We start from the raw sequence: 27896 nt of genomic DNA on the forward strand, positions 1-27896 counted from the left end.
TTGCTTTCCCCTATGCTGTTGCAATCCCCAGTCGCATGTATGCCGTGATTTTTTGTCCACAGAAAAATGAAATAACGAAATCAGCGAAACAAAAGAATTAATATTTTTTCTGAATACATTGTACAGTATTGTACATCAGCTGCGACTTCGAAAAGCTATAATAAGCCACGAGTGCGTCGCTAAATAGTTTTTCTTAGCCAAAGTGTAAATTACAACGTAATTCTTCATCGAAATATACATAAGCCATTCTGGAAAAAATTCGACCAACTAAGTAGATAAATTAGAAATTTCGTTGAATACTATTACATTAAATATATCACACTCCCACGCTTGACATTCGATTAATTTTCTTAAACAATAGGGAGACAGTTCCCTAACTGCTGCACATATATATATGTACCTATTTCATCCGAACTTCTAACATCCCCGCGTCTAAGGCAGGCTCTGATAGGTAAGCCTTGCTGACAAGAGTTTAGTTTTATTCGTAGTTTAACCATATTTATTATAAGTGGCTCAATGGTTTCTACCTTTCTGTTTTGTTAAGGTATTTTTTCCAATGACTGATATTACAGATGGTTGTGATAAAGAATGCGTATTACATCAATATTACCATTAGAAAAATGTTTTATCTATAGTGACATTTAACAATGTTGTTTAGCTAAAAGTGTTCGAGGCGTTCGAAAAATTAGTTATTTAGATACGAGAATGTATGGAGTTTTTTCGAGTTATGTTTTTGGTGCCACTCTAAAAAGCCGGGAATCCAACTAGAAGCTATGCTATGCGATGCTATGCTGTGCTATGCTGCGCTATGCCATGCTACGTTTTAAAAAAATGAGCTTCAATACATTCTTATGGAACCGTTTCCACCAAAAGCTAAGCTAAAACATAGCATACCATAGCTTAGCTTTCCAGTGGACTCCCGGCTTAACTCTGTAGATGGTACCAATCCCTACCAACAAACATTTAAAAAACAGAAACTACCCTTACTGACGGGGACACTAGCAGACCCAGGACGAAACGCACACTTCTTTCCTTTTCTCCTTTTCAATCCAACCTTCACTTCCATACACACCCCCTATCATTACCTCCCCACTGTTTTTCTTATTGCAACAAATCCTGAAAGAGTTTCCAAAATGTTCCGTATAGATATTCAACGTTAAAGTCAGGCCTAACAGTTGATTTCTCAACTGTCTCCGTTCCAAACGCGTTTTACCACAACAGCTAGCAAACGTTAGCCTTTCTTTCTCAATGGTCGACCGTATGACGAGTTTCGAGCATCATCGCCACATTGATTTTCGTTTCCACCACGTCGAAGGGGCCTACGATACGACTCTTATTCACGATAACCGGTGTTAAATCATCAATTCACCTTGTGTCCCCTTTGCAATCGTTCTGAATGAACTGCCGTGCTGATTCGTGGACGCGTTTCGTTCCGCGTTCTACGAGCTTCATTCTATTCGTCCTATTCAGACGGCTCCCTCTGTCGCCTGTGCTCCGACGCGCGTGCAAAAAGTAACGATTTCAGGATTTATTACGTCCTAATTAGTTCGTTACTGTCGCGTTTCCTCTCTGCTTGCCAGAGAATCTTCTCGTCGGCTTTATGCCTCTATATACACTCGGTTGCCAGGCGCGAAACACTGCACGGAGCTCTTATCGAGATCTCTGCGCATGCAGTTGCAGTTTCAGTTGAAAGGGGACTATTCGAAAATTCTCTTTTTGCCCCAAGGGTTCTGTTCCAGCCGTTTGGCTCTCTTTCCCTCACATTATTGCGATTTAACGGAGCTGTGTGCGCGTTCGTTGATTAACCTTTAAGGTGAAATCTGTCGGCAAGTAAATCGGCGAGACGGCTCGGCTTGCCCAGGCTCGCGAGTCGGCGAACCATGAGCGTTTTGACGGCGCGTGGGTTTACTATTTTAATTTTTTTTTTTGTGAAAACTCGAAAACCGTTTTTTTCCAAAGACGGTTTTTGTATAAACCCTAAAATTCATACAACCACAAAATCAATCGGAGCCACACAGCAGGATCAACCAAAAAAATCACGTTCCCGTTGCCAAACGAGCCGAGAAATATCGCAAACAAGAATATCCATAAAACTTAAATTCCACAGAATTTCTATAAACTGTCACACTGCAGTAAGTTTAACTACCTTTGGTTGAAAAATACACAAGTCCTCATTCCCCAACTCCGAAGCCACACACACACCTATACGACACCAATACTCGTATCTGATACTTGAAGAGGAATAATTAAACATTCGACACACGCTGCTTGTGCGATCGCGAAAAGCTCCACGAGACGTCATGGAAGGGCACCGGAACGAGCCGTGCCCGTTCTGACTTCCTTTGCCGCTCGGTATGAGAGAGCGAGAGAGACGGGCGAATCCGGGGGTGCCTCTCGTTGTACATCAGGATCGATCCGTTTGTCCTCTAATTATTACGCCCGCCACCGTTCTCGACCCCTTATCGTTTCCAAGCGATGCACCGTCTCTCTTTCTCGCTTTTTTATTCTGCCACGCTGACAGGTTTAGTGGGCGTTACACGTGTAAGTAGTTTACATGGCGTCGCGGAGTGCGAGGCCCGGTAATTACGGCACTCGAGACCTGTGAACGTCGCGGCTCGTTCAAAACGCGGCCACCCCGCGTGTATCTAAGCTTTTAAAAGGGATTTCGCGTCCGCAGAGAAACGCGTATTGTGCCCCTTAAGCTCTCTTGTAGAAGAAGCGATGCCGATTCTTTTGCTCAACAAGTCGTACCCTATCCAGACCCAAGGGTGGGGGTTGCCAGGGACCCCCGGGGGAGGAGGACTCGTTACGATGAAGCCAATTAGAACGAAGGGACACCTTTTCAATGTTACAGGGGAAACCTCGTTGCCACGGTAATTACGATGTTTCTTGTCATTGAGTCGGATGAAAGTATATTAATTAGGCGTAGCTGGCGGTGTAGCCTGAATAAAACCGATGCGAGAGGAAATGCATCGCGAGCTTCTGCGTTACGTACGTACCTACTCTTTAAGCGGGGGTGTAGCGCGTCAGCTCTTGTCAACCGTTAATCGTAATTATGATTTTCCAGGGATAGGGGAGGAATTGCACGGACGGAGGATGAAATTTAGGGTGTGCGGGTTCTTGGGATACTTTTTGGAGCACTACTGTTCCTACTTGTTTTTAATGATAATTAAAACTATTTTTGAAACATTCAAAATGATGAAGAATTTCTACACACTGTATAGATTAGAAATTTTATTGAGTAAGGTGAATGTCTCAATTTCTGCTCATTTAAGAGGTTACTCGTCACAAAGAAGGTGTAAATGATTTGTTTGTGATCAAAATTTGCTGAGTAATTGATTAATTCTTTAATAATAAATCAACCAATTCAAAAACTATTTAAGAAATATATTTCAAGATGATTAGAAATGTAGAAAAAACTAAATTACAATGCTCTAAAAACTAAAAAATAATTATTTTCTTGTACTTCAATTTTGATGGGGTTAAAATGGTGTTTGATCGCTTTAAATAAAATCGTGGGGCACCATGTGCAACCAGAAGGCGAAGTATTAAAGTGATTCATATCCTGTTTTGAAATATCTTGCCCCATGATTTTATTTAAAGTGATCAAACACCATTTTAACACCATCAAAATTGCAGTACAAGAAAAAAATTATTCTTTAGTTTTTAGTGCATTTTAATTTAGTTTTTACTACATTTTTAATAAAATCGTTTAACATATTTTTTTTATATATATTTTTTATTTTGGTATTACTTGTGGATTTCAAATACAAGGATAATTGGTACCAGATAAAGAAAGTTTCTTCACGGCGCATGAAAGAATATAATTTTTTAACGTATTATTTGTGAGAACCAATTTTCTATTTTTATAATTGTATTCCAGCGCTTATGTATGATAAGTAACTTCATTCTCATTTTGCAATTTACGGGATGTTCTCTTCTGTTATACAAGATGTAGATGTTCCTTTTATATAAATCTATTTCTTTGTCAATAACGATTTACAATACTGGAGAAATACCTTAGATAGCACTTTGCACTTCTCCACGCATTTTTTAAATCAATCTTATTAGAAACGGGGTGCCGTATGAAAACGTTCTATTTTATCTTTTGAACTTTAGTTTCTCAAGAGAAATCAGCTCACGACAGGCGATTGAACGTATTTTTTAACGACATTATTCACTTTCTTTTTCCATTTGAAAATTAAGCGATCTTTCGCTCGTGAATAGTTACATCTTTTCTCAGGAATGTAATTTCGAAAATTCTTTGGCCACATTGCTATACGATAAACACACCTAATTATGTGTAACTTCATGTTTTCGTTCGTTTCGAGACAGTTGGGCCACACTTGCTTTACACAAATGACTCGAATTTACACAAGTGTCATCGAGACGAGGGCACACTTTTCGAATAATCTTAAAAACAGAGTTGCGACAGTTGGAAAAAGTCGGCTTGTACATTACGAAGTTACTTTGCGTACTCTGACCAGTATGCGATTTTAATATAAATATATTCCCTGCTTTCTGTTCTAAACTTCTATACTGATATACTGACAAGTTTCAAAATTCGATTCAAAATTCTGCATTAATTTTTGTTCCGTTCGTCCGTTTGACTTTATGACAAATTGCCGGTACGTTTAGTGTTAGAATTCTAATAACGTCCTATGAAAGCTTTTCTGAATTTTCTAATCAGTGAGTGATTAGTATATTTTGTAGATATTCCACAGGGAAGGTGCTGTGGAAATTATTAAGCTTCGGTTGTCACACTGGGTCAAAATGTCGCAAAATTTGACTTTGAGGCATCATTGAAAATGGAACCACTGGAGCCACGTAGAGAATTTCATTTATTAACTATTGTTTTGTTAAATTTTTCAATTTCTTTTCTACCAAAGTACCATTTCCCAAGAGTATAACTATAAGCTTTTAGCTAAGAATATTACAAATTAAAAAAGTTGTGATTCTTCAAGCTAAAATTTTTCTAGAACTTTTTTCATTCAAAATTTTTTATAAACATGATACTTTAAATGTTAATTTACAAAGATGAATATATATTCTACGATGTTCGAACTTTATCTCAGAATTTTTGGGACTCAACAGCAGCCGCTTGAAAATTGACTTGGGTTGGATCGACCCAAGTGACAACTACGTTCGAAAGGATAGGTGTGACAGCCGAGGGTTAATGTCGATAACAAGCACGATCGTAATTTTTAAGGGAGACTTTCATTGTTTTAGTGACCGGAAGTGCCTAAAGGCCCGAAGATTCTGCCTTCGCAGCAGCTGGGCGCTGCGGTCGCTCCATGGCCGGGCGCCACCGGCCTCCTAGCCTCTGTGACCGCTGACGACATGGCACACAAAGGTAAATTTTCACATTTTTCGCATACTTCGCAGGAAGAGAGGCAAACGATTTAGAAATAAATAGAGGACTGGTCTATTTATCAAGTTCTTCGCTATTTTCTCTCTCGATTGCAATGAATGGATGGTAAGAAGAGTTCAACGAGTTTGTTTATAATAATATTAAATTCACGATAGTGGGAATAGCAGTAATTATTCAGCCCACTGTCCATCTTAATCAGGATTTCAGTAAAAGTCGCCTGTGCCCACTGTTACTTCCACTATTGTAAATTTAATATTACTATGAATAAAAGATGTTAAATCACGCTGCTCCTTGAACTCGTCTCACCACCCCCTACAATCTTGTAAATAAAAGTCGTAGCCACAGTCCCACTTAAAAAGTTCAATGTTACCTTGATTTTGCCATGAGAAGAACTTTTTTCGAAATGTCTATTATTCCTTTATATTACTGACTTCATACAATTCAATTTTTCCAAACAACATTGTTTGTCGCCAGCGAACCCTTAACCCTTTCGCTGCGTTTATTCGACCATAGTCAAACGCCGTTACATTCCCGTTCGATGTGGATTTCGACTATAGTCCACGCATTAAAAAAATGTATTTCCTCCGAAAAGAATGAAAAACTGAAAATCAAGAGCTTTTTTTATTGATGTGAAATTGACAATTCTCAAGATCGGTCCAAAAAATTTAAATACGCCGCGGAAGGGTTAAAGTGAACTACTTAAATTACAACTCCTTCCGCAAAGTCAGGAATGAACGTAGTAAAAATGAATGATAAACAAATCAGTTAATAGTAAACATAACTATGCGCGTGCATATGCAATCTACTATAATCGACTTCAAAGGTTCGCGTGCACCCTATTACTTTTCACTTTGCCAAGTACCCGAAGAATAAATCGTGCAAATTTCGCGTACGCGGGGCGCTTAAAGCGAGGCCCGCGAAGCTCGCCCACGGAGTCAAGGGAGGCATTATCGAGGACCCGCGGAACTCGAAGGGATATCCTCGAAGTCGAATCGAAACGTCCAAGAATCAAGAGGGAGACGTTCAGTTGATGGCTAAGGCGTTTAACCCCATTAGTCTTGAATGGAGGTTCGCCGGTTCACTCTTTCTCCTTGTCTTTCTGTGTTTCCATCGCTCTCCCGTCGGCTGTGTCGCCCGCACTGGCGCTTGCTCGAGCTCTCTTAACACGAGGGTCCAAAGAGGATGAACAGACGACGTCTCAAGGCTTTCTAAAGCCGGCAGGCTCCTGCCCTGAAACTGGCTGCTCACTTCACGTATTGATTTCCATTCTCTTACGCCTTCCAACGCTCGCCCTTTTCCGCGGCTTCTCCCGGCCCTCGCGCGAAATCACCCCTGCCCCGATAATCGCGAACGAAGATGACGAGGAATCTGTCACCGGCCTCGCCAGTGATTAAACCGAAGGGAAACGGGACGCCTACGGCCAAGCGACGTCTCGATCCTTCGCGTTGCTCACGAATGTGGGCTACGGTGGAACTGGGAACGAGCAGTTGGGGCTGTTTGGAGTTAAGGGATGTTGTATCGTTAGGTATACTTCAATGGTGACTACTACTGATTCAGTTTAGAGCTTTAGAGGAGCATATTCGCTTTACTTGTGTATGAAGTTATCCAAGATTGACTTTCTATTATCTTTCTGGTCTTGTAAATAGATACTGGATTCACATCAATGTTTTATATGTTGCACTGTTAGCTCCTGTATGATTAAATGGTATTTACCTACCACCGTTTCTCTCTAGAGGATTGTATTCAGTTTACTTACCTGTGAAATTATGCAAGATGGATTTTCTTCAATCTTTGCGGTTCTACTGGAGGGAGGTCAATGTTTGATATTTGTTTTCTATGTTGTATTGTTAGTCTTAAGGTAGGTTTACACCTGATAAGTGGCTCGGCCGAGTCATCGGTCTGCTACTCGGCCGAGTGAAAATCTTCCCCGCCGGATTACTCGGCCGAGTACTAGAACATGCGTTCAGACTGGGCGAGTGCTCGGCTCAGTGGGCTCACCCGGCCGAACACTTGTCAGGTGTAAACTCAGCATTAGTGTTCTACTTGAGGGATAACTACTGTTTCACTCTAAAGCTAGATATTTATTTTGTTTACTTGTGTATTAAGGGGGGATTCTCGTGTCACTACCCCCGAAATTAATGAATTTTTTTTTAAATAACTATTGTTAATATTGCATTAAAGCATTAAACTCTATTGGGATATAAGGAGGGATGTTTAAACTTGTAAAGTTTTGTATGCCAATCCTTCTTATTATTTATTAGCTTTTATTGTGGAATCATCTGATTGCAAAAAAAAAGAAAATTTTCTTAAAGTTAAATAATTTACGCTGAGCCTGGACCTAAAATTTGAATTTCACTTTTTATTTATAATACTTTTTTCGTCGATATAAAGAATAATATGAAAAATTTGGCTAAGGAAAAAACTGACTTTTTCTTTCAAACGCTATAAAGGGGCTTTTCTTTCAATTTTTCAGTTTTTTTCTTTAAAGTGGCACTTTCACTGTTACACAGATCTTCTCTGGTAATATTAGATATATGGTATGTCTAATATTAGGTATGCCTAAATATATCCCACTATCCTAAGCTATTCTTTTATTTCTTAAAGTTCGAATTCCTCATCCCTCCAGCAGACCACGAATAATATTCCACCGAAGCGGATAACACACGCCTGTTATGGCGTCCCAAGTGAGATCAACGCTCGGACAAATAAGCGCACTTTCGATTTCAATAATCTTCCACAAATCGTTCTTGGCTCTCCTAAAGATTACCCAACAAGGGAACAGGACTCTCTCTCTTCAGACTACGATGACCTCCGGCAGATAATGTTTCGGTCGGTTTCACGGTTTTCATGGGGGGTAATCTCGAGGTGACGTGTTAAATGGTCGGTAGGAATTAACTCATCGAAGAATCTACAAGTGAGCAAGCGACCGAGAATCTGCACGGTGCTCGAAAATCCACGAGTTATCTGACCGAGTGCGGCTCAGTGGGGTGTGTAGCGTTAAGTTGGCGTTAGCTCATCGAATCGCTCCGATGGAACGACGTCGGCCCTGATGCCAACAGACGAGGGTTTTGATCGATCGTACGTACAAATCGCGTTTCCGGTTCCTCCGCGTGACGAGGACAAATCGAGTTTTCCCTTTTTTCTCTCTCTCTCTCTCTCTCTCCCCCGCCCTCTATTTGCGATTGTCGATATTCGACGGTAATCGAATCCTCCTCAATTAGAAAATTTTCAGCTTCTATTTTTCGCGCTATTCCCAATCGTCCATGATGGCCGCTCGTACTCCTGACATTTCTACGATCGGCTGGTAGAAATTTTGAAATTGCTCGTTGACGTTTAATGCGATATCGATCGCTTGCGCAATAAATTTTTATTCCGCTTGGGGATCTTAATTCAAATTCACATTCTTTTAAAGAGTATAATTGTAGCGCTTTAGGGTACAGTGTTATTTTATTTTAATGTCATGGAATAAAGCTCGAAATTTGCCGGCATAATTTTTGTGAACTATCTTCATTTCAAAAAGTTCCCGTTTATATTAGACGGAAATGTGGAATGAGCTTCTTTGATCTGTTTTATCATGTTTTACTGTAGTAGCACATGCAATGGCACTTTGACGTTGTATGTAATTTAATTAAAGGAACATAATCTTATAAGGAATCACATTAATTGCCCTGAAGTCTTGATGCAATTCGAATTCTATTTTCGTAGTAAAGATGGGAGCCATCACTTGCTCTTTCATATTGATAGGCATTACACTCTGTACGGTAAATATAATTGCATTGTATTGATTTTTATATTGATCGAATTTTGATTTTTTTGTTACTTCCTTATCTACATTCAGAAATACAGTTTTGCGCATACTGGGTGATTAATTTGCAATATTGATACTTGCATCTTAATATCTGTGAATCTTATTTCATCTCTTTCTGTTGTTTTCTTTGGTAGCTATATGTTATTTTAATTTTAATTTTAATTTTACCTTTGCATGTTATTATACCTAATGTGCCAAAGGGTTGTTATTTCGTAATACATAAATAAATAAAGTCAAAACTAAAGAAAATAACACCTTGATGCCTTCATTGTGCCATTCTAAATTTTTGAGTTTATTGCAAAGTTACGTTGCGATACACAGTTGATTTTATTATTATGGTGTACAAGAAACGGTAGAAATCGTGTGAAATAAATTTATTTTTTTACCTTAACACTTTGAGTAGCATACACAGTTGTGGCGTGTTTTCTCGTCGATATTTAAGGGGCACTTTTCAAAACCTTGCGCTACTTAATGAGTCAAAAAGACACCACAACACAATTTATCAAAAATTCCAAAATCATGTTTCACATATTTCTCATATTTTCAAATCCAAACAGTATGTTGTTGAGGTATTCCATTTTGCATTTACTTTTTTCTTACTTATAATTTTGGTGCGATGGCCATTGACTTTCTATTCATATTTTATCAATCAGGGGAGCATTCCCTCGTGCTTTATTTTTCAATTCACACCCTCCACAGGTCGAACTTCGTAAAGAAACGTCTGAACTGTAGCTGGCATCGGATTTCCGTATATTAATCATCTCCATGCAGCCCGGGTACTGTTGATAATAGAATGGCGTAATTGTTAACACTTTAGGCATGCTAGCAGTTCTTTGTCAAAATAAAAACTGCATAATCTGAGCTCCTAAAATTTTAAACAATTAAATACTACCGTTAGTAGTGAATCAGCTGAATAGTGTACCTTGGAATTGAAAATAAATATCGCGATATATGTAATACAGCACAAATATATTGCACATTACAATTACTTAATAACTCACATTTCGTACTGTGACAAATACACAAATATCCACTGCTACTTTATAGGACAAAACAAAACAACGTTCTCTCCTTTATACAACACAGTTTAGATCATGATTTAGATTAAATAAATCTCGATATTAAACATATTTCGCACTATATTTATATTTAGTATTAGGTACTATAAAATTCCAAACTTTAAATTCCTCATCCATTACGTTCAACATTGTCACACGCAGGGAAGTAATTTAACTGGCAACAAAGTTTGCAAAATTTTTCGGAGAAAATTGGTAATTCTGCAACGCAAACGTGGAAGGTTCTCTAGCAGCGAATATAGAAGCATGTATTCCTAATGATGTGAGAATAGTCGCAGTGTTATTCCTCGAGAAGCTCCGCCAGATATTGCATTTAATAATAAAGTTTTTGGGTCCATTCATGTTCACGACCACTCAGTTACTCCGTTAAGGAACTCTGTGACTAACGATCAAAGACTTGGTTGTAATTTCTGGCGAGAGTTTCGAAAGTTCGACAAGTTCTCGTGTTCCCGCGCTGTTCACGAAAGGAAGACTCTATAAATTCTGCAATTAATTTGCTAATGGATTACAGAGGCAGCGACTTCGCCACCTCAATTTCTAATTATAATTCGTTCATATTGCATAGTCATAAAGTAGAATATTAAAAAGAATCAAAAAGGGGAAAAATATAATACTATATTCCAATCAATAGATTGGAACATTTTTCATGCATCTATTTCATAACTATGGAACAGCAGGTTCGAAATCAGATTACATTTTGTTTTTATAAACTATATGAGTGTAGTTTCCGTTGCACGTACCGATTTCTGAAACACATTATTTTTGTAAAAATGGTGCGCTTTGGGAGAAAAGTTTCAAAAACCCATGAATAAGATGGACAGTTTTTCGAGCGTACTTCAAAAAATTTGTTTCCGATCACAGAATGCGTACGTACAACGAGAGCTACACTCATATAGTTTATAAAAAAAAAATTAAATTTGATTTCGGACCTGCTGTTCCATATTTACACATTCGACCAGCTCGCGTGAGGGGTTTAGAAATTTAATTAATATATTAAAATTTATGCATGTTTTTCTACTCATTTTTTTATAGTATCTTAAGAAAGTATACTAAAGGTAGGTAATAACAATGTTAATATGAAAACTGTAAATTATTCCTGAAAAGAATTCTTAAAAATGGCTTACTTTTTCGGCCGTGACAGTGGTGTTCCCCCTTAAGCCTCTGCAAAATCAAACTAATCTACCAAACGAAATATCGGGAACGAGGAAAATTGATAAGTTAAGTACTAATCATATGCTAGGGTAGGTACCTGCTAAAATTGAAAAATGTATAAAACTCCAAGTTGATCGTTTCGTCGTCCAAGACGCTTGTCCATCAATGACTGTATCGTTAGACGCATCTCTGCTGGGAAGAAGGAATTCGCGTGTCGTGAAACGCGAATCGCGAGAAGCCACCCCCGAGCCGTGGCGCTTTAGGGCGATATCCGTGCAAGAATCCCCCGGAAGTTTGGGAAATCATTCGACCTCCGGCTTTGCCACGAACAGTCGGCTGTCAACGCGGCGTCTCGTCGACGAACCAGCCCCCCTGGCACCCCCTGCGAAGCTTCCTCCCCTCGTGAGGGATCGACGATGGTGGCAGTTAAAGGAGAATGGAAAAGGAGCAGGGGAGGTGAAATAAGAATAAGAAAAGATCGCTTGGCGCTACACGCTCTCCTCCTCTGTCTCCCCTCTCTGTCTCCTCCTCCGCCTCCCCCTCACCCTTTTGTAACTGGGAATGGAAAACGAGTCGTGAAGGCGAAAAAAGGAGGAAAGAAAGGGAGAAGAGGGGTCCCCCGAAGCATTGATCGTTTCTGAATTCCGAATAGACGGTAACCTCGCGGAGAGTTTCTTCGCACAGCTCTGTTCTCCGTTGCCAAATACACGTGTGCTGTTCCGCGGGTATGTGCCGCGCGGAGATATGTGTAGCGACGCGCGAGTAGCGAGGGTTGAAATCGGCAGCCGGGTCCTTTCGTGCCTGATCGATCACCTCTCGCGCTCGATGCCTGGGACTCTGATTAAATTGGGATCTGATGTAGTCCGCGTGAAATTAGGGCAGGGTTTAAGTCGCCATTTTATTTAAAAAAAATGCAGAGTGTCAAAGTTTGCAATTTCCGCCTACCTTTCAACCTCTGACGCGAAAAGTGATCGATTCTCCACGTGGAAGGACTGCACTTAGCATATTTCTGGGACTTTTTTGGATATTATTTCAATAAGCAGCACAGCAGTCGAGAAGAGATTTGCTGTCCTGTACATACCTTAAAAAATATTCCTCTGCCCTGTATAGTTACATTGCCAGTTAATCGCTGTATTTGTGCAAGGAGAACTACGTCGAATGGAAAGAACGAAATAGGAGGAAATGGGGGTGAAGCAAGAGGTCGAGGAGGCCTGTTAAAAAAAAATTGCCTCGTCGTTGCGCGCGAAACAGATAGAACGTTACTTTGATCCCTCCCCCCCCCCCCCTTGGACCATATTTCCTCGCTGTCCTCGAGGGATACGCTCTCTCATTCAATTAATTCGTAACTGCCCCCGCGTAAAAATGCCGACACCCTCCTACCCGTCTGTTGCGCCGAGCGAAAGGGGTGGCGGAGGTGGCTAAGGAATTCTACCTTCAAAGCTCGCCTCCTCCGTCCAATGGGACCTTCACAGGGGTAGTTTCCTCCTCTGCTCTTCTTCTACTTGCACTTCATCCCCCTTCGCCTTCCTCCCTTTTTTTTCCCCTCTTCTTCCAACAGTCGCAACTCTGGTTCGTGAAGAGGTGGTGGCGTGTTTGTGCAGTAAACAGTTGCTGCCTTCGTTTCTTAGGCAAGGCGGAGGAGGTTGTTCTTTTGTCTTTCGTAGCTCCGTTCCGCTTTCCACCGAGCACTCCCGGGGGTGGAAATGCTCGCTTCGTTTGGCGTCTCGAACGCCTTCGACGGTCGTTACAATTACGCGACAATTATAAGTGCTTCGTGTTCGCGCCTGCTTTTTCTTTGGCCTTGCCTCTGCTCGCCTGCTTTTCGAGTGTTTGATCTGCATTGCGTGTCACAGGAATTTATATACAGTGAGGCGCGAAATTATTCGCAACGGTAGCAGCTTGATGAAAGCTTCGGAATGAAAGTCCGATGGGGATACTTTTTTAATAATCTCTTTTTTTTTTAGTGTGTAACTTATAGTCTGTATTAAAGAACGGTAGGGCAATGTAGCAACATTTTGTGTGAAATCCGGGGAACAAGGAAGCTACGGCAATTATCGAAGGGTTTGCTGCAAAAAGGAGGCAGCTCCAGAATTTAATAAAATTCAGTTATAGGTACCTAGCATTGAATGTAAAAAAAAGAACTGAGTTAATTGAAGGTGGAAATCATTCTGTAGCTTCTTAACACTGTTTTTATTATTATAGTTTTCGAAAAGTACATAGTTTTGGAGTTGCCCTCTGCTTAATGTAAACAGTCCAATTTTAAACTGGTTCGAAAGTTTTTAGGCGACAGACAAACACACAAACATACCTACAGAAGCTTTCCGCTTAATTTATATATTAAGTTAACATATATCCCCTGCTCACTACCAAAAACCTCCCCCTCACCAACCCCCAAATAATCCTCTAAAATCCATCGCATAAAATGTTAATTACCCTTGAAAAGTAATCTGACTCGCCAGGAAAGGCGATTTTAATTACTCACAGGGGTATCGCTGATAGCGACCTCGGAGTAAGACCATCGAAGATGGGCCCTTGAGACGGAAGATCCTGCTGGTCGGTCGAGACAGTCGGACAAGAACTGTACGTCTTGCATCAAGTGTATTCGACTGTAAAATTCCCTCTTCAAACAGAAACGGGTGGCTGGCACATTTCGGCGGGTGGCTTGGTCCACCCTGAAAAAGACGGGCGAGGGGGAAGGAGGGGGCGAAAGGGAGAGAGAGTGAGGGTAGTTCCAAGGAATTCGTAGTCCAATACAGAAGCACAACACGGGGAGAGGAAGCCCGTAGAGAAAATTCACCGTGAACCCAGCACACGTACGGAATGGCTCGATAGATAGATAGCCGTAAAATCTACGGCTCTGCTTTCGTCCTCCAGGTTCCTTCTGTGACGCGGAGGGAGCGAGAAAGAGGGAAGGGTGAACGGGGACCAACGGAAGCTCGTATGGACGGAGTAACGCGCGTATACAGAGGGTATCCAACAGCGGAAACGGGAATACGACGGGGAACAGCCCGATACTTCAGAATATAAAACTATATGAAAACGATTACGAGTAACTAGGGGATGCCTACTTTTCGGCCGAGTCGTGCGCGCAAAATGCCGCATAAAATTATCGTTGTGCCCTGCGCGGGGGTACGGTGGCCTCGTTTGTCTCGTGACCCTTACATCCCATGCAAGTTTCTTGTTTTCCTTTTTCCGAATGTGTGTGTATACTGCTTTCGTTGGAGCGAAGGAAACGGCTCCTCGGACGGTCTTTTTTCTCTCTGTCGTTCGGAAATGAAAGAGCAGCTCTGAAAGAGACTTAAAAGGCTGAAATTTGGAGCTCTGGGTGCAGGTAGTTTGGTACGAGAAACTGTTTGGGGTAAACAACGACAGGAGAATTCTCAAAAATGTGATTAAACCTCGTTTTAAATAGGATTGGGAAGATTATTTTTTGACTATTGTGTTATGTTATTGAAGTGTTTAAAATTTGATTTTTCTTCGGTTTATTAACCGCTTCTCAATCTAGTTTACTACAACTAGCTATGTTGTAATACTATCAAAATACCCCCGCGCTTCGCTTCGGGCCTAAGAGATATTAAGGACTCCATGAAAACATATTTCACCCCTTTTCACCACCCCTTAAGGGTTGATTAGGGCAAAAATCCTGAAATTGATTTTCAGGCATTCATGTGGGTAACCTTTCGAAGTAAAAGCTTATATCATAATTGTTCTTCAAGTTACACATGTAGATGAACCGCGGAGCTCTGACACGCTTTCCCTTCATTTCTTCCTGCTATTAATTACCTGTTACGCACAGTACTAAGGTCGAAGCCAGATATATTGGCCGGTGAGTTTCGTGAGGGGTATTCTTCCACCACGCCGTTTGCCTATCTCGGTGCTCCTTTTCTCAACGTTTTCTGACGACTCGCTCTCGTTCCATCTCGCTTTCGCCTTCGCAGAACAAGAGTGAGCCAGAAGTGGTGGGGATAGTGCCAAGCTTCTAGCGTGTAGGCCAAACCGAGCTGTCAGCGTAGAAATACACACATCAGAATAGGTGTGCGTTAGCTCCGAAAAAAATCAGGAGCTTTATTGGTCAGAACATTGATTCTTTCTGGATAGCTTCATCTCGTATTGGTCTACGCATAGCTTCGTAACGCACACAACTATTACGCTAAGAATAAATAACAGCCAAACGGCTAGTTTCAGGCGGAGCCGAGCAACTTGAAAATTCACGATCGTCAGGTGGTTGTGGTTGACTTCTCCTCGATCGCTGCTCGCGAAAACAAATTCACCGGCCAATATATCTGGCTTCGACCTTAGAGATATTTATTACGTCCCTCGAATAAAAACGTTATCACTTACACCCCTCTTATTATTAGTACGAAAAATCTTTAGCTGATTTTATCAAATGATATTACTATACAAATTCCGCGTGCTACATAAATTTCAAAGTAATGCAATAAATATTTCCAGCACCGTGAGTTGAGTACGGCTGGTGGCCGAAGGCAGAATCTCGAGAATTCGAACGTGCAAATCTGTTTCGCGGCAATGTTCTTGCGTTCGAAAAAAAAGGGGATGAAGGAAAACAGGGAACATAAAAATGGAAGGTAGAGTGCATTAGCGTGGAAGCTCATTAACGCGATGAAAGAAAAGAACGAGAGGCCGGACGACCCCTCGCCATTGTCAGGACGTGAAGCTATTGCGATGGGAATTTCATGGATTCTCCACGGCCGTCGGGAATAATGTCCCGATCGTTTCACTGATTTAACGCAGAAAAGTGCACGGAGAGGCCGGAAGACGTAGTGCCTTTCGGTGTTCCCTTTTAATACTGCCCCTGGACCGTACTCACGATTGTCGCCACCTTTGGAGTCCGATGCCGCATTAGCAATTAAATCACCGTCGCCCTAAATAAAATTAAGTCAATTACCCTTAGGCTGTGGTTAGAATGGATGCGTGGCTTGCAAGCACTACCGTTCTGACAGCTACGTCAGAACAATCAGGCGCAAGAATTCTTATGGGAATGATTATACTTCGTGCATATTGGCCTTCACATAAAGTCCGTCGGAACCCGTTGATTTTCCAAAGGAATGTAATTTTTCTTTCAATTTCGGCTGGATTCGTGCATTGGGTATCGAGAAATTATATACCTAATCTGTTCAGTGTTCGTAAAGCCATGTCTGTGACATGTAAGGGAAACAATATTTTTACATGTTTATATAAATACTAGCAAAATACCCCCGCATTTCGCTTCGGGGCTAAGAGATATCATGGACTCCATGAAAACAGATTTCGCCCCTTTTCACTCCCTTAGGGGTTGATTGGGACAAAATCTTGAAATTGATTTTTAGGCATTTGTGTGGGTAATCTTTGTGAGTAAGAATCAAGTTGATATCTAATCGGGCCTAAGAAATAGTAAAGAGTCAGTGAAAACATATTCCACTCCATTTTACCCCCTTCGGGTTATATATATAGTAACGTCCTTATATATATATATTATACTAAGGACGTTACTTATATATATGTAACATGTATCTGAGTCGATTTAAACGATTTAAGGAAAAAGGGCACATAAGCCTGTGTGCCCTTTTTCCATCAAATGCCTCAATTATACCATAGCCGTTGTCGACTGTCAAGCTATCCGTCATCCAAACCTACCCAGCTGCGTATCATTCCGTTCAAAGACCTCTAATCTTCACCAATTTCTCGAATTCTGACCAAACATCTCAATTACTCGCGTTTGAAATCATAATCCTTAAAGAAACACCGGGGGATCAATTTTTTTAATCGAAACACGAGACTACCCCTTAATTTATGCTTCCCTCGCAAACAGTCGTTCTCTTGATACACCGGCCGTCGTCGTCTCGTGTCCCATTCTGGCGCTGCAGTTTCTGCAGCAGGGACAAAAACCGCGTGACGTAAACCGCGCCCTTACGGCGACAGGAGGAGAGGGTGACGGTGGCGGCGTGGAGAAAATAGCGACGGTGTGAAAAGCTACCGCGACGACGACACCCCGACGTCACCGTCGCTTTTGTACGCCATGGATAGGAGCCTGCGACAACGCGAGCCTTAATCGACCAGAGGAGTTTCCGAAGTATCCGACGAGCTAAACTCACCCCTGCCAACGGCTCCTCCTCCTATCGCTCCTGTAAACGATATTTGGAAATGATTTAGCGATGGGTTCAAGGCTCGCCAAATCACTCGGATTATAAGTATGTGTCGTGAGCTTCCAGTCCCGTCGGCTATTAGTCAAACCAGAAGTTTTGTGATAGGCTTGGAACGTGTTGAATAAGTAGTAGAAGCTCCACTATCCGCATTAATAGGGATACGCGATCGTTCGGATAAGGAAATTTTCGGAAGTGAGGACGCTCACTTTCTTCATTGTGGTTTTTCTATATTTCAGAATATAGAATATATTATTTAAATAACGGATCGAATAAAAGTTACTTCAACTTTAGATTATTCGATGAGAAAAGTTAGTTTTCTTGTCGACACAAGAAGAATAATTTTTTTTAACTTTTATTGGCTTTCGAAAGTTTTATTTAAATAAAAATATTGCCCATCTCTGATCTCCCCACTTTTGTGCACTTACATGTATTGGATATTTATTAGTGGGCCTTGTATGCCACAAAATATTACGATCTCCCATTTTTTTATGATTAAGATTTTAGAGAATTTTGCTATGAAAAGAAATATTGGATTGTTTAAAAAGATCTACTTTCCCATGGCGTTCAGACGCTCCTCCAATAAAATGCAAAGATTCCCCATGGAAATACTGAAGTGTTTAAAATATAATAAATTAGTACTTGAACATTTTTCCAATAAACAAAGTAATTTAAAATATTTCACAACGCATTGCTTTTTCGATCACCTGAATGCAATCCCAGTTTGCACGCAGAATATCCAAAAGAATCGATTTATGTAAAAAAAATATCTTCCCATCAAAAATAAGGGGGTGCAACTGTACATTCCAGATGCAACGCTGCAACTTGCTGAAAAGACTTGGCTGTAGGAAAATGGATCTCTTTAAGCCATTTTCCATCGCCACTTTTTTTCCCCGATTACAACCAAAAAACAGATATGACTCGTCCCAGTTGAGTGATCCATCCCGTGTGGACTGGAATCGATGAATCGGGGCGAAGCCTGAAGAAAAAAAAGATGGACTATTCCGACAGACTTAACAGAATCGCCAGAGGGAGAAAAAAATACGGTGGCTGGCGTACTGAATAAATATTTTGACAAACCGTCTCAGAGGGGGCAATGGTTTTCGGCACCCATGGGCTCGTCGACAACTGTCGGCCTAATTTTCCCCTAAACATTTCCGGAGATTACATCGGCTTCTTATTGTACTTGCCCCGTGGTCGTTGGATTTGCTCTTTCAACAGAGAACAGTGTAGTTTTTGGATCGAGGAGAACGGATATCCTTGACACGCTGCCACGCCACCATTGATACCCGCTAGGAAAGCTACAGCTTTACTTTTAAATGGTTTTTTAATGTCGTGGGGCAGGGCTATCAGCGTCGGTGGCAATCTCTGAACCCTGACTTGGGTGAGAATTATTTTAAGTACGAAATAAAAGATAATACTCGAAACAATGGTTTATTCAAGCTACTATATGATTTCTATTTCAAAAACAAATTGGGACAAGTGACGTTATTTTGTGGTGCAACCAAATAAATCATTTCAAAATGACTTTTTATTTTAGAATAAAATAAACGGGTGATTTTAATAGCATTCGTTCTCAGAACTATTCTGCTTTCAATTATCTCGTCTGAAATTATTTGCGGGATTACGCAGGCCTGGGATGAAGAAACTTTTTTCAATAGTTCAGCTGTTTTTTATGCATTCTTGGGTGCTGAATTCGAAAAACACAATGGCAATTGAGGGCCCAGTGGAAAACAGGCCACATATGCAGAAATTTGCGTTTTTTGTACCATTAATTAGTTCCTGCAATGTAGTGTAATTCTACCACCTCCTAATGTAATAACATGTACGTTTCTCCGAGCAAAATTATATTAAATTTTCTTCGCGCTGTGAAACAACAAATGTGTAGTGGAAGAGGGGTCCATGCCACACAGATCTTACATTGTTTTCAAAATGAATATATTATTTCTTAGTTATTTACTAAATACACAGCACATATTTAGCAATATAATTTTCCAATTTGTTCAAAAATATTAAAATTATAGGAGGTAATAACCAATGATTTATTCAAAGTAAAATGTACTAAAAACTGACCTAATAAAAGTAATTTTTCCAGCAAAAATTGGATAATCTTTGTGATTTAGCAGCCAGTTCAAGTACCGCTTAAAATAATTACAATGTCGTACGGTATTTCTTATGAAAATAATTTGTGTCTAAAATCAGAAAACGGGGCATGTGCTTGTTTTCCACTGGTCCCCTAAATTTCATACCTAATTTCATTTCTGAAAATGTGAAACCAATTTCTGAGGAAACTGTACGTGCCAGAGAAAATCTGACTTTGAAGTCGAAACTCCTACAAAACTAACACTCATTTTTACAAAAGTTTTTATGATCCTGAATTTTGCAGCCCTGTGTTGTTTCAGAAGACACTTATTCAAATACACAATAAACTAAAAAATCCTTTAATGAATAACCAAATAACGAAATCATTTGCTTGTTCGAATAAAGTAGCCTACGAGCATTCGAAAATAGCTTCTAGTCGAATAAGACACTAAATTATTTTAACGACCATTTCTAAAATATTTTATTGAAAAAATGCCCAAAAAATACCCTCTCACCACCACGACACTTAGTAAACAATTTCAAACCAATCACGCAACACGAAGCTCGTTCTCATGGCACTAACAAGACGATGCTAAAGAAAGAGAGGGAAAAAAAAGGAAATCCTCGCTCAACTAAACAGCTGTTGGGATATCGCGAAACGTTTTCCCTCCTCTTTGACGGAACAGTTAGACATATTCGTTCGCTCGTTCAGCTTGAAGTGCACCCCGGTTCTGCAGAAAAAAAAAAGAAAACAGAGAAACGCTGAAGTGCAGTTTCCGTTCCTCGCTTGTTCCGTCGCGAGGCGAGGAAAAATGCGTGCAGATCGTTAGTAAACGCGAGTTAACAGCGCGATAATGACGTCGTTCGGCGAACCCGTCGGATTTTCATCTGATTTTTTTGAAAGCTTCATTTGCGCGCGCTCTGTTCATCTGCCCCGCGTCTTTCCTCCTTTCTTCGCTCCGTCTCTTCATCCCCCCGCTCGCTTCCCTCCTTCTCCTCCCCCGCCATCTTCTTTCCTCTTTTTTTTTTTTGCCGTTTTCCGTTCCTCGTGCTTAAACTCTCGGTCGCCGTACACAACCGGTGAAAACATTTTTTCTGAAAAGACCCCTCGAAAGGTCCTCCACTTCACGTTCACTGAGAGTTCAGGACCGCTCTCTCGCACAATAATAACGATTCCACCCGCACACCTGCCCCGCAGAGCCTCTTCAGCTCCTGACGACTCGACTAATCTTGTCGAATACAGCCTGACCCATATTCTCATTTCCATAACGAGGCCAAATAGGCTGCCCCGTTGACCGCCTGCCTGCCCATCCCTATTTCCCATCCCGCTGCATGGCCGACACCTTGTCGGCCTAAAAGGATTTTACTGTCCCTTCCGCTGGTCCGTGGCATTCGAGAACGTTGTATACATGTTTATTTCGGTAATTGTGGCCTCATTTTTACCTGCCGTTGCGCTGTACACCGTCTCGCCTTTCTTTGGGGTTCTTAGCGAATGTGTCTTCAGTTAGGGGCTCGGGTATCACTGGTGGAGGTAAAAGCTGGGAATTCTATTTTGTGGTGATAATCTATAGCAGTGACTTTTTTTTTTAGTGAAAAGGTTATTTAAGTGGAGAACCAAATGGGAGCTAATTTATTTTTGTTCCTGAAATAATTCGAATCAAGTGATTTATTTTTAGTCAGGGAATAAGGGGAGGGTAGATTTATTAACGGTGAGTTTGCTAAAATTTGAGCACGAAGGCAAAATGAATTTGGTGCAGTAAATAGTCATTTTATTTCCTATTCGATTATCTTTATTTAATAAATATCGGACGTGAAATTGTAACTCGAAATTCGTATCCTTTTTATCGTTATTCGCGATTTTTGTCTTCCATGACTTATTCAAAAATTTTGCCTTCCATTCGTTATTGGAAACTTTCCCTTCTATTCGTCACTGGAAATTTCTGTCGTCCATTCGTTATTGGAAATTTTTATTTTCTATTCGTTATTGGAAATTTTTATTTTCTATTCGTTATTGGAAATTTTTATTTTCTATTCGTTATTGGAAATTTCTGTCTTCCATTCGTTATTGGACATTTTCATCTTCTATTCGTTATTGGAAATTTCTGTCTTCTGTTCGTTATTGGACATTTTCATCTTCCATTGGAAACGTTCATCCGGACAAGAATTTTGCCCATGGCTGATACAGGGTTCGTTGTGGGGACGAATGTAGTCGCCGGTCGAGTCCTCGTTTCTAAAAGTAGATGTAGATCGACAGCTCCGCCGCGCTATTTCCACAGCTGATCATTCCGATACGTGGACTAATTATGTCAAAACCCTCGCGGACACGAATCCCATGGGAACAAGCGGGGCGCAACCACAATGCCAGCCAGTCGATGTCATTGTGCACCTTGTACGATTGTGCTTGTACGCCTCTGTTAAAGGGCCCCTTTCTCGGGTTTTATTGCCCCGGTGGCACAGCTCTCGACCCTTATTTCTGCATTTCTGTCGGGGCCCTTCTTGCATTTTTCACAACAATCGACGAAAAAAAGGGGGAGAGGGGGGGGGGTCCTCCTCTACGCGCCATCCGCAAATCCAAGGAACGTTTGTCGATCGCGATTAAGGGGTCTCTCTACTTTAGCCCTTCGAAAAATTGGTCGAATTGAAGAATTTATTTTCATGAGAGCATATTTCTCAAATTTCACGTACCTATATCTTCATCGATTATATAGTAATGTTCTAGAGTTTTTGAAACTAGAACCACTCGCTCCTCGAAAAACGTCTTGGGGATACGTACCGGTCGAAGTTTAATAATCTTATGAAAAATGGACGAAATGGCACTAATTGGGGGACACAGTTCTTACATTTTCAGAGGTTAATCGTTTTCATTTTAATTTGGTTCAGTAGCAGGTTTCTCTCCTTAGTAACTCCGAAGGGAAGTTCGGCAACTTGAAAATTAAAAAAAAATCAGAAACTTAGCTGAAATGTAGCTCAAGTGATGCTGGTAACGTAACTATCTTTTTGATTTGGCAATAAAACGGTCCTAAGGGTGAAAATACCCCCTCGAAGAAATTGCGAGTTTTCATATTATCGTGAATATCTGCGAAACCGTAAAAGATATCGGAAAATAGTTCAATTCAAAGTTTCGTGGCTTGCGATATCCTACAATATGGCGATGAAGAACTGTCGAAAAATTATGGTGGAGGAATATTTTGAACAAAAACGATGTTTTTCGAAAATTCTTTATCACCTCTTTATTTAAATATAACTTCTCCTTGCTAGCTTTTACAGTTTCATAGATATTCACGATAATATGAAAGCTCGCAATTTTTTCGACGGGGTGTTTTCACCCTTCCGGCTGTCTTAATACTGAATCAAAAATAGTTACGTTATTAGCATCACTTGAGCATAATTGTTTCCTTTAAAGTTTCAGATTTCTTTGTATTTTCGAGTCGCCGAACGTTGTAACTAAAATAAACAAATTACAGAGTCCACCAGTAAATTCAAAACAAATCTCCGCGGTACGAAGCATCCTCGGAGGAATCGCCACCGATTTAGTGGATACCAGAGGAAGCATAAACCGCGTCGTACCTACCGCGACGGTTTCATCGATCAGCCGCGCAGAAGATCTCCGTAGATCACGAGATTAAAGCCCAACAATGCCGCGTTTATTTTCCGATTATTATAATCCCGTTCCCCGATCCGCGGCCCGTTTATGTACAAGCTTTTGTCGCACGATCGCCCCATTGAGATTCATAGCGAGGAACGGTGTCCTCCTTTTCCCCTGGAAGTTATCAGCGGGTTCTTCGATTCCCGTCGATCTGAAGATAACGAAGGTAAAAGCTGGCCCAGCGAGGGCAGCCTTGGTCGGGCAGAAGTATGTGCCGGGGCAGGGCACGAAGGTTGTGGACGGACCTTTTCCACGCAGTGCACCCGGAGAAGCGGCTCTGACATATCCGTTGGCGTGGAATAACGCGTTTACGAGCTCTTTGTCCGGCCCGCTTTTGGGCCACGACCGCCTCGTGCTACCGCCGTTGCTGTCGTCGATCCTGATCCACTCCTCGACCTTCCACAGCCAGGAGGCACAGGTTGGCCTCCAGGTAATTGGATAATTCGACCCCGGAAGAGCGGACGTTCCTCTGACGGCAGCCAGCCATCGCCAAAGGGAACGCGATTAAGCGAAAAATCGCTAACGAAAGTGACAGTCGGTTCGATTCCCCATTTGCATCTGGGGAACGAGCTGCCCTAACAGCGACGGAACGGCCAAATCGACGGCGTCCCCGCGTCAATATCGATTTAACACTTCGACTGGCGTCGCTCGGCGTGAAAACACGCCGATGGATTTGCGTCCGGTGACGCGTTTTCGCGTGGATATTTCTTTCCGAAGCAATACGCCTCGAACAAAGCTTTTCTAGCAGGGCCTGTCGCTCGAATAGGATTCACTAATAAGGGAGCATTTTGCAAGACCTTTGCCCCCGCGCAAAGTGTTAACGTGTCTTGTGCTGGAATATGGAAGAATTTGCACGCACTGTGTTTCGTTGAAATCCAAGAATCGTTTTGAGCACAGGTGTGGTATAGAATTAATAATTAATAGATCGAGTCGTAAATCCTGACTGTTAGGATGGGAATTTTTTTAACGCATATTTCTTCGGACACGAATCGAAATATGCTGGTCTCGTTTGCGTACGGCTGTTTCACGGCTACCATTTTATTCGGCATGTAAAAGTAGATAGAAGCAGCCCACCGTCTGTATTTCGGTTCTACATCTACGCGTGTGCAGCTGCATATAAACCGGAATTGATAAAAAAAAAATAGATTGGTGTCGCCATTAGTTCTTCTTTTAATTCGGAGTTTAATTTCGCGTCAATTGCTCATGACGGTTATTAGCTACAGAAAAGCAAAACTCGAACAGTGGCTCAAGTTATATTAACCTCTCAAGCTGGAATTTAATTCATTTTGATTTTTTTTACGAACGAATGGAACAATAGCTCATGAACTGCTTAAACGCACATCAGAGTGCGATGGGTCGCATTTAGTTAGCAGGTGATAGTGCTTGAGCTTTGTATATCCAATTTTCACTCTAGAAATAGTTGATTGTTCTCTTATTTTAAGATTTAAGTACAGCTCCTTAGTGAAAGAATCTTCAAGCTCCAAAAAATGTGGCGGCACCAAACTTTTCCATGAGTTTTCCCAATTAGTTTCAGGTTTCTTTGAAGAATATTACCATTAGTTTCCGTGCAGTTTTCCCACTTGCTTGGGTTAGGTCTTAGTTAGGTTGTTTGAAAAATACAGGCTGTCAAAATTATAAATTTCTGCCTATTCTCTGGAGATTTGAGAAAAGAGTTGAGAAAACGACTTTCACCATTTTCCTCGCTATTCCGACCACTTGCGATATCTTCCAAAACGACGAAACACTCCACCTAGTAAACTAGTCCTTCTAGCCTCTAAAAAAGAACTCAAATCGTTTGGGGCAATTTTAAGAATGTTATTCCGTTTGAAAGGGTGTCCCATTACTTTTGTCCCCCCACTGTACGTTCTTTCGAGTTAACACGACAGTATTGTGCGACAAATGTCGCAGATTGGTTGCTATTTAGTGTCCCCACTGAAACTTCATGGAGCCTAGAGCCCAGCGCCAACCAAGCCGAGCAAGTAAGAACTCGGCAAGCCGTGGAAAAAAAGTGCTGAACACTGTCGAAACGCGTGTTCCCCGTGTCCCCGACAAGCCACCTTGCGGTACGTCTCATTCGCAGCGTCAGAAATGGCTGACAGGACACTTATGTTCACGGGACGACGCCCTTCAGGAGCGTCCCTCGATCCGGGGGCAAAAGGTGTAGGTACATCTGCCGAGCACGGTTGATCTTTTCCCCCCCGGTGCAAATAGGCGATCGAAGATGAATCGAGTTGTCAATGGACGGCCATTAATAACGCTAATAACTGTCGGGAGCGCGTTTTCGGGGGAAGGTCGAGTCGTCGCGCGGGAAAGGGAGGGAGAAAAAAAAAAGAAAATTGAGAAAAGAGGGGAACGACGGTGGCTGAAGAGGAGCGCGGGTCAAAGCACGCGGCAGATTGGCTACAAACAGCGACACAACAAATACTCGAGTCCTCATTGTGCGCCGCTCGCAAGGACAGCCGATGCTCGGGACGCTGGCTGGAGAGAGAAAATGCTGCAGGGGCGAAGAGGAGGGCAAGCCCCGGGATGGATCCTCATTTTCAAAACATGCCCGCAACAATGAGGCTATTATGATGATCGTAGCTGTCGTTATTCATGCTTGTTGCTTGTTCCGTCTTTATTCGGGCTTTTCCAGCGTTTTTCGCTTCGCTCCGGTCCTTACCTGACGGTCAGCCCTGCACACCGCTGACCCTCGTCATATCCACTCCTCCGTGTCTCTCAATATGCCCTGGTAAGACGCGAGGAGGGACAGACTACCTTTTCGTCGAATGATTTCGCCGACAAAATAGACGATGTCACCCACACAGGTAATTCTGGCCCGTGGAGTTTGCACGCTTACCGGAATCGGCCAACCCTTGGACGTCAGGTTGTCAACGATGCCTGAAGATGCTTCATCTGTTGGGGCCATTTTATAAATTACTTTATTACAAGGGGTTGGAAAGTTGTGGAAATCGGTTTCAATGGGACGGTACTTCGGGGTAATGTGTATTTTTCAGGGTAGAATGTCCTTCGACGTGAGAAATTGGGGAGGATTTATTGAAGCAGCAGATGGATGTTGTTTCTGAAGAAGGTTGCTGTATTTTTTCGAGTATCTACTGGTCTTTATGTGGGTACCATGTAACTGGGTCGCGTACGTAGATTGTTTTTGATGCTACTGTATTGATTTAAATTACGGGGTTAATTTAGGGGGTTTCTTAAACTTGGTAGGGAATATTTTTTTATAAATCATTTTTTCACGAAGAGTTTCAAATCCTTTTTAGGTGGAGCTGTACCTATAGCCTGCCCTCTCGTTTAACTTTTAAGAAACATCCCAAATTTAAGTAGTTTGTCAGCAAAAATCGTGTCGCATTAAAGATGTATAATATAATAACTATCTGAATTTATTCTTCATTAATTTAAATTACCGTATGTACAGTGTCGATAGAAAACGCGATTACATATTTTTCACTACTTTCACTGTACCTTTTGGTGCCATTTATTTACTAAATACAAAAAAAATGAATTTTTCGTGGGACCCCCCTAAATTTTTTTCATTTTATCTAATATAGTGATGTGTAAACATCCAGCTTAATCGAATAACATTAAACCGTGACGATTTGAACTTTAACTTTAATTTCCACGTGTTGTCGCCATGAGACAATATTATCCGCATGAGTTGAAATTTGGTGCAGCGCAATTTTAAATCAAAAGAAACAAAACTAGAGAGAGGGGTGTCCTCTCAAAATAAAAAATCGAAAAATAAGTGGCACTCTAATATACATCCATACTCAGCTTCAAGCATTTGTTACATAAGTATTTATTTAATGCCCTGTATTTATCGAAAATGTGTGCCAAATGCGTTTCAGTGGGAAGGGCTCCCGAATCCCTTCTTTCGAATAAATAATTTTGCAAAACAGTTATTTTTCTCAAAATGTATCGGTCCCACCTTTTCTCGAAACTTCCTTCTCACCATACAGTAGGATATGAAAAACCATAAAACTGAATGACACTTTCATCGAGGGGGTGTTTTTACAAAAAATGGTCGCATCATTAGTATTACTTGAATTCTATGTCGTTGCAATTTTTTTCTGAATATTCCAGATGCCATGCGTTGTTACCGAGCAAGCAAAATTGGATTTTTTGAAAATTCGATGGTTGAACATCCCCTGGAATCATCGCGCTCCGCGTAACACAGCTTCTATGAGCTCGAGCATTTTACGTTGACGTGGTAGGTGGCACAGCAACCGAAATCGTTCACGGTCAAATATTTGAGCTGCATTTAAAATGGCCGCAAAAGCAAAGCAGATAGATCGGTCGGTTGTCCTCTTTATCCTCTCGAACGATTATCCTCGGTGGTGCAGAAACGTTCACCGCGAGGCACTCGAGGCCAAGTGGGCATCCCTTGACTCCTCCCTCGTCGAAGTTGAGGAGCTTGAAATGGTTCCAGGGGTGTCTTGTTCATTCATTCTCCGGAAACGCTTCTGCGCGGGCCCGATTGAGATACCAACAAGCTCCGTCGCCGTCTGACGAACCTCGGCCTTAATCGCCCGTAACCGTTTGTCGTCTCTCGCCTCGGGACACATTGTAGCAACTTTACGAGCTGTTGCCACGCTTGTTGCGAACTCTCCCGAGGAGCTGCTGC

The 27896-nt window shown here is 41.5% G+C and overlaps 1 protein-coding gene across 3 annotated transcripts in view; it reads left to right on the top strand.

Annotated features, from left to right (window-relative positions):
• The window catches only part of LOC143366681 (paired box protein Pax-6), a 128375-nt gene that overhangs the window by 9054 nt on the left and 91425 nt on the right, over positions 1-27896 (top strand). For all 3 annotated transcript variants that reach the window (XM_076807926.1, XM_076807927.1, XM_076807925.1), the window contains exon 2: positions 5230-5353. In XM_076807926.1, coding sequence (XP_076664041.1) covers positions 5341-5353 — 13 coding nt within the window. In that variant the 5' untranslated portion in view covers positions 5230-5340. The remainder of the gene's footprint in view (positions 1-5229; positions 5354-27896) is intronic.

The sequence above is a fragment of the Andrena cerasifolii genome, chromosome 3, assembly GCF_050908995.1.
Source record: "Andrena cerasifolii isolate SP2316 chromosome 3, iyAndCera1_principal, whole genome shotgun sequence".
Classification (NCBI taxonomy): Eukaryota; Metazoa; Arthropoda; class Insecta; order Hymenoptera; family Andrenidae; genus Andrena; species Andrena cerasifolii.